Source organism: Schistocerca gregaria, chromosome 1, assembly GCF_023897955.1.
Source record: "Schistocerca gregaria isolate iqSchGreg1 chromosome 1, iqSchGreg1.2, whole genome shotgun sequence".
NCBI lineage: Eukaryota > Metazoa > Arthropoda > Insecta > Orthoptera > Acrididae > Schistocerca > Schistocerca gregaria.
The window spans coordinates 646,194,531-646,207,649 of NC_064920.1; the positions used below are offsets into that span (position 1 = coordinate 646,194,531).

The window sequence follows — 13,119 nt, forward strand, 5'->3', positions numbered from 1 at the left end:
ATCATTTCTTCTACGCGACCGACTACCACGGTCCAGTGAGTACCTGGAAGTTAAACTGCTATTCTACTGGATGTACATTTTTAGAATTTTAAATATTTGAAATATATTTAAACAATTTTCAGATAAATATTACTTCATTGTGCGTCAAACGTTTTAGGGTAATCAAGTGAGTTATATTTTAAATTTCACACAAAATGGCGCAGCAAGAAATAGTCAAATACCCCACTTTATTCAGCATACCGCTTCCTCTCTGCAGTACTCAAACACATATATTATAAAATTGACTTACAAATTTTCTTATTAAACAAGCATAAACAAATTGAAACAACAGTATAAACCTTTCAAGCTGAAGCTAATCTATCGTGTATCTATGGTGAACTCTTTGTTTTGGCACTCAGTTAATGCTTATTAAATAACTTGTGTATAACAGTGGCCAGTCTGTTCTGTTATACAATAAATATACTCATTTTATAGAGTTCAGGCCCTATCAGTGTTGTGTCGTATGCATTTGTAGCACGTCTGTAGCTTTCGTTACTGTTGTTATAAACAATTTTGCATGTAAAAGCTAATAAATTTCATAATATTTGTTGTTTAGTATGTTGGTAATATAGTTAAACTCGTCTTTTCTGACAATTTCAACGTTGTCATTAAATTTTCTTTAGTTTGTCTGGAAACAATTTTGTTATTTTTGGTAAATGTTTGAAGCTTTAGTTTTAACTCAGTCAGAGGCTCGCCTCACTGCTTAGCGTCCATGACCACACGGTGACATACTGTAGTTTACCCTCACAGCTACCGGCCAGCTTTCGGTCAGCAGTCCGCTGCTCTTCACGCCACTTCCTCTCCTGCCTTCTGCAGAGACTTGCAGCTCTCCCCAGCGCTTGAGTGTCGTCAGACTGATACAGCGGCCTTCACGGAAACTTCCCAGCTATATGACGCTCATATAGAGTTCTTTCATTGCTTTACACATACAGGACATACCACTCGTAAAGGTACACCCTTAATCATAGGTTTCGTTGATACTGGCAGTGAACGTCTCTCTACAAGTTCTGTGTTTTGACCTGATGATGACAGCAACCCAAACGGCTTTTTAGATGCAGATATATATCAAGTGATCTAGACAGTTTTGCTTAGAAAATATTGACAATGACTGCCGGATCATTCAGGAAATTTATTTCCTTTATTAATAATGTGCTGCAAGTACTGCAATCAAGTACTTAAATGTTTCCTTACTACATCTGTGACACATGTTTTTCTATTATGATTACCCAAACGTTTGCCGAATAGCTTTACGTATTGCGTCTGTTGTTGATAACAGTTTTTGATCTAACTTGGCTTCAAACATGAATAGCTATAGTTTTAGAATTCGCTGCAGAAGATTTCATATTAAACTAAGAGATTTAATATCGCTTCTTTCTTCTCTGGCACTGATGCGTTAATGTGAGATACGCGTACTTGCACGGTGACTGGGAGTTTGCGTTAAATTAGAGGCCATCTGTAAGAGGCAATTCAAAGTTCACGCAAGGGCATCAAAACTCCAGTAGCACTGCGCCTAGTAAAATAATGCGCTGCTTCAACCATCTCTCTGGTTGGTGACAGTTGTTCTTTTTACCTTGCTATCTCTTTAATATCAATCTCTGATCTTGTAAAATTACTGTCACGTATTATGAAATGTCATTTTAGTGCTCTGTCACTTCACTACGACTTCAGCTAAAGAACTGCTAAACAAAATATCGCTGACAAAAGAAGCCCATTTTTGCTCCTTAAATTAACTGGGTGAAAGACAATAACCTATATTCGTTTTCATTTTTATAAAATTATTCCAATAAAATTACTGTAGTGTATTAATAAGGTACGTTGCCAGCACGCACGCTTCAGAACGGTCAGCACTGGTTTTAACATTTACGAAGAAGTTAAATAAAATTCCATGTTGTTAAAAAGAGTGCAGGAAGTAGATAAAGCGTTTTGAAAATGAATGTACAAGCACGTTATAATTGGTAGAAATCTTCTAAGCGTGTGCGTGATTGTAGACAATATTATGCTGTGAGACTCTGCCTGCGGCCACAGGGGCTCTATGCTATTTTTAAATAAATCGTGAGGTATAGTCACTGAGCCCTACAATTTACCCAAACCTACCTGCATGTCGATATAAAGTTAACTTTTTACGATTTCGTGAAGTGTTACGTGCACTACCAGTCTCTAGCATGATGAGGTTCAAATGGCTCTAAGCACTATGGGACTTAACTTCTGAGGTCATTAGTCCCCTAGTACTTAGAACTACTTAAACCTAACTAACCTAAGGACATCAAACACATCCATGCCCGAGGCAGGGTTCGAACCTGCGACCGTAGCGGTCGCGCGGTTCCAGACTGTAGCGCCTAGAACCGCTCGGCCACTCCGGCCGGCCATGATGAGGTACTATCTCCTTTACGATGTTCTGAACAATGAACTGGAGAAGGTGTACATTCCGTCATTTTTTCGTTTGCATCCGGCAAGCCAATTCTTACGATATTTCGGGTGTGAAAATTACAGCCGTCTTCAAAGTGAAAGCTCCTGATGACCAAGTGTGATATGCCAAAAAACACGTGATCAAAGTTATATTGTGGCGTAGGATGCGTATGGGTCGCAGATAACACTGTCGGAACAATACCGTCACTTCCAGAAAAACTGATATGTCAAAGATAGAAATGCTGCAAGTGCTAAAGAAGAAATCTTTCTTTGACAGTGAACACTTGAAATAAGTGGTTTCCATAGAGGACATGAAAGAGCTCAAGGCTCATGTTAAGATATGGAAGCGGAGAACGGCAGCAGTACTCCAAATTGCCTTGTGGTGAACTACGAACACGGAAAAATATGGCACGAATATCCGTAATCTTGCTTTCCGAAATATGTGTAATAGAATTGACAATAGTTTTTAGTCTATAGAGGGGCGTCGTAGTATAGTTAAAACTGCGAAATAACAACGTGCTCCAATGTCTAGTAAAATATGTTTCTATTAATGTCTATCTATTAATATGTTTATTCACTGAGCAGAAATCGTCCTTTTGGAAAATTATTTTCAAGCAAAGTTAATTTACTAAACTTAGCAGAGGAAGTACACGTTACGTGAATGTAGCCTAAAAACGTTCTTAATGATACACATTCAAAGATAACGTACTGCGTCATACTTTTTTCCGGTAACCCCCCCCAATTGGGTGGAGGGCCATCGCCTTTGCAGTCTTTTTGGGCACGTCTATGCCATTGAAATAATGGAATGAGATTGATGTATAACATTTATTTTGACAAGTTTGTTACATTTCATTCACTTTTTACCTGTACTTATATTTTAGATCTGACGTTGAAGCACAAGTGTTGTCAACAATATTACTACTGCTACTAAGATCTGTGTGGCACAAATAGAAAAAGAGGCAGGGGAAGCTTGAATGAAATAAAACAAATGCCATATACATGGAAATAACACCAGGATCTTGCTTGGCAAGATTGGCAAAGGTGACTTTCATACACATGGCAATGACTGCAATTTATGCCTTACAAATTAATTTCCACTGGTCAAGCACGACTCACGACCATGCACACAGCTTTAATTCCGTCAGTACCTCGTCTCCTACCTTCAAAACTTCACAGAAGCTCTCCTGCAGACCTTGCTGCTGTGAGGACTGGTCGTGAGTCGTGCTTGGGTAGCTCAAATGGAAGTCAATCGCCTTACGGTACGCTAGCGTCCTAGCCGCGCAGCTCGCTCGCGGAGTTGTTTACGTGATTCTGCCGTCTTAGCACGCTATACGAGTATTTCTTCGAAAGAGAATGGCTTATGCCCACAAAAAATCGACAATGAAGATTAGCTTTGCACCTGAATATGCCCGACCAAAAGCACTTGAAATCGAACAGTTTATCGGAGATGAAGTCAAGATTGATTGCAACGATCTTGTTGGTATCAACCTATCCATAGTGAGCAGTGTGGTATACATGAAATTGGTTAACGAAGACTTATGACATAAAATTCTAAGTGCAACTCGAAGTAATCTTAAGTTCGTCACTCCGATGGACACATCAGTGACGTAACTGTGGAACATGCAGGACTTGGACTGCGAACGATACGTGTATTTGAACTCCCTTTCGAGATGCCTTCAGAGGTAGTGGTATCTGCATTCGGCCCATATGGAAAGATGATTAGTCATATAGCTGAAAAGTGGATTCAGTTCACTACATACCCGGTTCTCAATGGAGTACGACAGATCCGCATAGGGCTAACCAAACATGTGCCGTCCTACTTATATATTGGTGGCTGCCGTGCAATTATAATTTATGATGGCCAGCCAAAGACATGCTCGGGATGTGGCTATCTGCAACGTAGAATCACACAGTTACCGCCTGGGGACCTGCACGCCACGACCGCTCCGACAACGCTACCGCGGACGTTTGTCGAAGTTCTCCATAAAGGCCCCTGACCGCGATCACCGATGGCTCCTACTACTGCCACATCGTCGTCTCCGGTAACGACTCAGGCTGTTGCGGACGAACCGACGCCCTTGCCTCCTCCTCTCGACATGTGCAGTGGTGAGCAATTTCTAGGACAGGGGACGGCCCTTGACTCCATGGTTGTGCCTACCGATGCTTTCGTGCCTGACCATCCGGATCGCCAGGCATCTTCGGACACTGAAGGTCACGTGCGCAAGCAAAGGTCGCCGAAGAGACGTCGGAAACGGCGGATCGCCCCGTCTGACACCTGCAGGACGCAGTCTAAAGACGATGAGGATCACAACTATCAAGATGTTCCACCGATGGCCGATTCCGTGGTGGAAGCACCAGCCTGCACTCCGTCGGAGGTACAACCATCTTTGCATGCAACAGGTGCCGTACCTATGGACAGCAGCTGAGCCAGCACCACTCTTCCACCGTATGGGTGACGCTGCCTTCGGACTGCACAGGTACTCCACTGGAAGCACACCATCCACGCACCTTTGCGTGGTCTGACGATGTAGACGCCGAAACACCCACCATTGAGATAGCAGCGAATGCTGTTGCACCAACCCACGACTGCTAATCGACATGTATACTGGATGGGGATGTGCAGCCTATTTGGACAATGTTCCTGTTCGCTGCTGCTCTTAGTGCCTCCATGAGCGTCCCAGTAGCCCTAATTCCACGACAGGCTTACAGGATTGGCAACATCAATGTCAACACCATTGGCACCCCTGTCAAACTTCAATTGCTCCGTGAAATATTGAGGGCGTCGGACCGCGATGTTGCCCTTCTGTAGGAAGTTCGCCTGGCGACGCTTCTTAATATCTCTTGCTATGTTTCCTATCTCACGACGTGTGCTGACGTTGCCAGTGGGACAGCTATTCTTATAAAGGAAGGCATTGAGGTAGACGACGTGATTTACCTGTCATCGGCTAGGGGTCACGGTGTCCGAATCATCAATGTTTACGCTCCCTCTGGCACGGTCAAACGACGGGAACGGTCGCGGTTCTATTCAGAACTGGTCACTCCTTTGTTTGTAGCACACTACGACCATATTATTCTTGCCGGCTACTTCAATTGTGTGTTATCCCAGAAGGACCAATATCCCAATTTCACCACATGCCAGGAACTGAAGCTGCTCGTGCATGAACTGAACCTCACTGATATTTGGGACCGCGTGCATGGTGATCGACATGGATATACGTACCTCACCAGCCAGCCAGCAAGTCGTCATGACAGTGTCTGCGTTTCCCAAGGAATCGTAACTGCCACGCTTGACCCTGAGTTTCTCCGACCATATCGCCTACATTTGCGCTGTTTCACTCCAAAGGCAGAAGCTATGGCGAGGTCGAGGCCTGTGAAAGCTCAATGTTACCCATCTCAAGGATCCGGAATGCAGGAAGGTCGTAGAAACGACGTGGAAGAACTGTGTGAGACGCCTTCCAGAGTATGCTTCAACACTCCGGTGGTGGATCGACTGCACCTGCGTCATTCGATGATGAATTACGGTCGCGACAAAATGCTGTGGCAACGACATACCATGGAATACTATTTGACAATTCTTCGGGAACTCTCAAACCATGCTCCCTCTGTTCAACGACAGGTTGAAATTCAACGAATTGAGGTGAAGGTAATTTCTCTTGTGCGTCACCACCTTGAAGGCACAATAGTACGTGCAGGATGTCACGATTGTGTACTATGAGAGCCCCCGTCCATGCAATTTTCCGAGAGAAGCAGCGCTGTCAGAGAAAGCTGGTGAACGTCCTCGACATGCCAGATGGTCGTCGATTGACGTCCCAGAATGACATCGTAAAAGGCTTTGTGGATCACTACAGCCTGTTCTATGCAGTAGAGAACCAGAATATGGTGGTAACGACTGATCTCCTCCGTTCCTTTACAGGTACCCTTAACGAGGCTGCTGCGGAGATTCTCCCAGCGACAATTACGGCTGATGACGTCGCTGATGCTCTTCATAAGCGTGAGACGAACACAGCCCCAGGTCCTGATGGGTTTCCCCTGGAGTTTTACCGCAGATGCCACGACATCATGGGCTCACGCTGGACAGCGATGTATGAAGAACTGATAAATCCTGACCTTCCCCTCCCACTCGAATTCGTATAGGGCTTGCTTATCCCGGTCACCGAGCCATCGGGAGGTCGGGGAGTTGGACACTATCGGTCGTTAACCGTGTTAAATTGTAACTTCAAGATTTTTACCCGGATTCTTTCCGCTCGCCTTCGGTGCGTCATCCCTCAAGTTATTTCTCAGGATCAAACGTGCTTTGGTGGTGACAGTAACAGTCAGACGGCACTCAGCGGTTACCGTGACGTCATAGCCCTGGCCACGACCTGCCGCAGTCGCGGTGCCTCAGTGACAGTGGACTTCGACTACGCCTTTGATAGTCATGACTTTCTAGAAAGCGTACTCCGACGGATGGCCTTTCCCCATAGGTTCATACACATCGTCACATCGTCTTGCGGCTCCTCCGAGGTGCCACGTCGCGAGTGGTGGTCAATGGCCTAAAAACGGACAAGGGTACATTTAGGATCTGTTGGCATAGAGTATGTAACAGCATGATATAATTGACGATACTGATCGCCATTCCAAATGTATGACATATCCAGAACATTTGGCTGGGGTCCTAGGGGCTTGGTCCACTAGCCGGCCGCCGCGCATACACTAGAACAACCTGGTATGCGCGGCCGGGATAACACGAAAAATCGAAATTCCAAATTTCAAAAATCTGACATTGCCAACAAATGTACCCTTGTCCTAATAACATACTTGCCAAATATTACCATTACTGTTAATGTCATGCAGTCGGTCTGTCAAGGATGTCCGCTGTCGAATCTGCTTTTCGCCATCGCCCTTGAGCCACTGTTACACGGTTTGAGGAGCCGGCTGACAGGGACAACAGTGAGGAGGCACGCTTTCATCTGCCACTCCTATGCAGATGACGTGGTGTTCTTTCGGAGGATGAAGTGCGAGAGGCACTGGCACGGCTCAACCAGTACGGGACTGCTGCGGGCAGCCGTCTGAAGCTGACGAAGTCTAGTGTAATGTCCGTCGTTAGATGTCTTCCAGCAGAATGTTTGGCTCCAGTGCCATTAGTGGCTGGCTGCTGTGGCCGAGCGGTTCTAGGCGCTTCAGTCTGGAACCGCGCGACCGCTACGGTCGCAGGTTCGAATCCTGCGTCGGGCATGGATGTGTGTGATGTCCTTAGGTTAGTTAGATTTACGTAGTTCTAAGTTCCGTGGGACTGATGACCTTGGTGTTAAGTCTCATCGTTCTCAGAGCCAATTGAACCATTTTTCGCCATTAGTGGACAAGCTCAAATTTTTGGGGATCACCTTCACGCGTGATGTACAGCGCACGATCTCATTTAACTATAAACGACTGCCTTAAGCTTTCCGCATGAACATCCGTAGCAACCTCCTGAGAGCATTAGACATGTTACAAAGGGTGGATTTTGTTAACACTCATCTTATCTCGCGATTATCCCATTTAGCGCAGATTTTACCTATGCCAAAGGCGACAGTGCGACTACTGTTCCCATCAACATGATGCGGGGTTCTTTACCTTATCAGACCATCGTGAATTTGGTTTTCCACCGTTTGCCAAATAATTCCTGTCACATGCCGGGATTATTCTACAAACAGCCTTTGATTTCTTTGCCCAGTATTGAAATTCTGTATTGTGTGTTTTATGTTACTATTTTCACTGTTATTGCTATGGTGGAGATTCATATTTTTGGTAAATTTTACAGATTTGTATTTGAGAAGTTCTGGATATCTCATGATATACTAAACGATTTTGTCTCTTTGACCAGACATCCAATAAAGAACAAATTAATAAAATAAAACTGACGAATAAGAGAACTTAAGTTATATCTTCAACTTCTTCTCTTCATCACTATTGTGAAAATAGAAAGAGGGAGCTACCTTAATTTCGCATATTGGGGTTTAATCTTTGTGTGTTGCTTAGAGTATCCGAATATAACACAGGAATTACAAGGATTATTACAATATATTCATCTCCAAATGAACTCTCGTTGCCAGGAGAGAAGAATACAGTCAATTTAAAACTAGGTGGTAGTAATCGGATGATTGTAGAATCTGAATAATTTGCTCTGCAATTCACTCTTTAGTGTTTGGCGAAGGGTTCTTAGAACCACTATTAGGCTATTTCTCTACTCGAAATTTTCGAAAAGCATGAGGGAAAACTGAATACCTAAATCTTTCCGTGTGACGTCTGGTTTTCCTTACTCTGTTATAATGGTCATTTCTCCATGAGTAGGTGGGTTTCAGCAAAATATATTGGTTTTCGGAGGAAAAAGCTGATGATTGTAATTTTGTGAAAAGATCTCGCCGCATGGAAAACGCCTTTTCTTTGATGTCTGTCACCCCAACTCGCTCATCATATCCGTGGTACTCTCTGCCCTATTTTGCGCTAAAACAAAACGATCTGCCCGTCTTTGAAGTCTTTCGATGCTCTCCGTCAGTCCGATATGAGGTAAGGATCACATTAAGGCACTCTAATACGAGAGGACGGACAAGCGTAGTATAGGCAGTCTCTTTGGTAGCTTCAAAAATGGTTCAAATGGTTCTGAGCACTACGGGACTTAACATCTGCGGTCATCAGTCCAGTAGAACTTAGAACTACTTAAACCTAACTAACCTAAAGACGTCACACACATCCATGCCCGAGGCAGGATCCGAACTTGCGACCGTAGCGGTTCCAGACTGCAGCGCCTAGAACAGCTCGGCCACTCCGGCCGGCTTGGTAGCTTTATACACGTTCTAAATGATCTACCAATCTAATGCAGTTCCTGATTCGCCTGCCCCACGAATGTTCTGTGTTATGGTTCCATTTAAACTGTACGTAATTGTAATCCCTAGGTATTCAGTGGAACCCACGCGGTAGACCTTTGTGTAACACGTAACAGGTACTTGAATTTTATCTCCAGCACCTGCATTGCGAGTATATTTTCTCTTGTAGACATAGTACCTTAAATTAAAGAAAAATAATAGTTTTGATTTAAGCTTTTATTAAATTAGTTCCACAGACAACCAAAATGCACTTGCAGCATTAAGCTAGTTTGGAGTACATGTAGTGACATAACGGATTAATGTGTGAGCTGAAGTTGCAAGAAGCCTTACAACCCGACCACGTAACAGTTCCAAACATATGCTACGCAGAAGAAGCAAGGGTTAGGAAAACTTACAGCTACCAGTGGAATTCCATTAACGCTTTGAACACGAAGTACTTATAATCGCGAAATTGAGCACACGGAAGTCATAATTACAAATCGGAATGCCCACCTGCGGACAATTACGTTACCGAAATATGCTTGGATATAACACGTTAACTAATAACTAGTGAGATTACGCCCGTTGGAACAGAGAACCCAAAATTAACAATATTAAGATCAAGCGTGTTCTAGAAAGAATCCTTGATTAAATCACATTCTAGTGATACGGCAAAAAGGATTTGATAATTGACAGAACCCTTAAAATAAAGAATGTTTAATAAAAATGACAGATGCTAAGACTATTGTTCTCGGGCAACATAGAGCTTAAATTTCCCAAAAAATAATGACAGAGAACTCGATAAAGGACACTGACATAATTATGTGTCTGAGCATGAAATGTATTGAATTTCGTATATTACTGAACTGTCAATCCTTCACTGCGTCTTGAAACAACGCAACTTACTTGTATGATTACCCGTGAATAAATAAAAGGTTCTGTGTGGCACACAGTAGTCGAGTACGCTTGACTGCTATGAATATAAGTGAAAGATTTCTCAGTTCGCTTCATTACCGCTAGAACCTTTTAGAAGGAATGTAGATTTGAAAGCGAAGTACTCTACAACATGATACAATTTGTATGCAAAATCCTTGCTCCTAACACAAGAGAAAATAAATGATTTGAAATTCCTGGAGGCAAAGAATGAAGCTTCCGTTGTGATGGTGCAAGATGCGCTTTCCCACTATTTTGCCCTTGCTTGTGAATCAGCTATGACATAACCTTTTCCGTCTCACAAGGCTCGTCTTCGTATTTTGATACGATACAGTTTTCACATCAAAATCACTTACGTTGACTGTGTTCTGGAATTCACAATTATGTCACAAGCATTGAGTATTAAATTGGCTTTTAAAGATGCTCAAGAAACAAATTATTATTAGTAGAAAAATATAGGGATTTCGTCCTTTATAAGGAGGGTACAAAGGGTGCAATGAAATTGCATAAATTATCTAAGAGGAGTTTAATATTTTAGGAAATTGTGAAATCCTTTTGGAAGCTGCGAATAGGAGTGGTAATAATGTCAATAAAACGCGCGCGCGCGCGCGCGCGCGCACACACACACACACACACACACACACACACACACACTATGAACAGTTCGTTATAATTTATTGTTTTACTTTCTTGATATGTGTCTTTTCGTCAGCTTACAGTCTTTTTAATGTTCCAGAACTCGTTCGTGATGCGCTGTGGAACAGAATCTCACTAACGGATCTAATAACTGAGGTAAGTCTCCCATTTGATCCTTACTTTCGCCATAACGTTTCACATAGTGCTAATATTTGAATGTCATTTGATGGAAAACATACTCAGTTTGTGGGACGGCGGGTTTAAATATTTGGGTGGTTCACCGTCTTTTACGAGAGCGTGCAAACTATTTTTGTGGTCAGACAGAAAGCGATGGAGAACATACTGACCATAGTTTCCAGTCTGCACGTTCACATTATTGTCCAGCACACTGAAATAAATGTTTCTATTCTCTATTTTCTTAGCGGGATCAAGACTATGATTATAAATGAAGATTTGGAATTTTAATTGGTACATATATTCAGTAAAGTTCCACACGCACAACATGAAGTATTATTATGTTCATACTCACAGTAAATCTCTCTATACTTCTGAGGTGTGGGGTTGATCTGTTATCTATATCTACATCTACATGACTGCTCTGCAATTCATATTTAAGTGCTTGGCAGAGGGTTCATCGAACCACAATCATACTATCTCTTTACTATTCCACTCCCGAACAGCGCGCGGGAAAAACGAACACCTAAACCATTCCGTTCGAGCTCTGATTTCTCTTATTTTATTTTGATGATCATTCCTACCTACGTAGGTTGGGATCAACAAAATATTTTCGCATTCGGAAGAGAAAGTTGGTGACTGAAATTTCGTAAAAAGGTCTCGCCGCGACAAAAAACGTCTTTGCTTTAATGACTTCCATCCCAACTCGCGTATTATATCTGCCACACTCTCTCCCCTATTACGTGATAATACAAAACGAGCTGCCCTTTTTTGCACCCTTTCGATGTCCTCCGTCAATCCCACCTGGTAAGGATCCCACACAACGCAGGAATATTCTAACAGAGGACGAACGAGTGTAATGTAAGCTGTCTCTTTAGTGGATTTGTTGCCTCTTCTAAGTGTCCTGCCAATGAAACGCAACCTTTGGCTCGCCTTCCCCACAATATTATCTATGTGGTCCTTCCAACGGAAGTTGTTCGAAATTTTAACAACCAGGTACTTAGTCGAATTGACAGCCTTGAGAATTGTACTATTTATCGAGTAATCGACTTCCAACGGATTTCTTTTGGAACTCATGTGGATCACCTCATACTTTTCGTTATTTAGCGTCAACTGCCACCTGCCACACCATACAGCAATCTTTTCTAAAATCTGTTATTCTGCGCAGCGGATTAATCTGAGATGTACCCTTTACCCTGTGGCTCCTCCAAGATGCAATTTCCACCCCCACAATACTACAGAAATCAGACAGACGCTCCTAACGTTCTAAAGAGAAATGTCTGAAAAACTTTCAGCAATAAATATCTTCTGGAGTCGTCCGCTGTAAGGAAATGACACAAAAATTCACAAAATTTTTTACGTAACTAGTGCGATACTTGGGTACTGGAGTAGTGTTAGTTAGTGTAAGAAAAACAGGAAACTAACGAAAGTTATTATTTATTTTGCAAAAATTCTGAGAAATCACAATGGCACTTTTAGTTATGAATTGAACAAGTTATATCCTGGTTCTTTTCGGAATATGAAGTTACCTCTCAAGGATAGGATTCGCTAATGAAATTTCTATACAAAGTTTAAGATGGTTGTTGACTTGGCAGAATGGCTGAGAGGCGCGCCTACTCGACTTGAATAATTATCCTTTAGAATGTTGCTAGGTACGGTCGAGGCTGTCGCGTGTGAAATGCAGTGAAGTGTACTGTTGTGGAGGAAATATGGGGCTCGCAATAGCTGTAGCGCACAATACCGTAAGCTGCGATGACTGCTGTCTGCGCCGCTCGCTGCTGACAAATAAGGAAACTCTCGCTCTATCTGGATTGACCTTCGCCAATCAAACTCTCCCTATACCTTTTGAATGTACAGCTTTTAAACATGCGCGGGCACTACCTGTTTGTCACCCGCTTCGCCCCACTGCAGACGTTTAATGCCCGATCGCGAAGTACTGTACAGTGGAGTAAGAGGTTTGTGGAATACTGTTTTGACCTTGCTAACATGCTTTGCTGAAAGTTCTTGGTTTCTAACCTGTAGTTATTTCCAGAGCTCTGTTTCCTCTGAACATTTTTATATTGCGATTTTCCAAATGCAGTGCACATGTACATGTTGTCTTCTTTGATGT

The 13,119-nt window shown here is 42.9% G+C and overlaps 1 protein-coding gene across 4 annotated transcripts in view; it reads left to right on the forward strand.

Annotated features, from left to right (window-relative positions):
- The window catches only part of LOC126361037 (uncharacterized), a 125,508-nt gene that overhangs the window by 15,044 nt on the left and 97,345 nt on the right, over window positions 1-13,119 (forward strand). For all 4 annotated transcript variants that reach the window (XM_050007760.1, XM_050007763.1, XM_050007762.1 and 1 more), the window contains exon 2: window positions 10,936-10,991. In XM_050007760.1, the coding sequence (XP_049863717.1) occupies window positions 10,936-10,991 (56 nt within the window). The remainder of the gene's footprint in view (window positions 1-10,935; window positions 10,992-13,119) is intronic.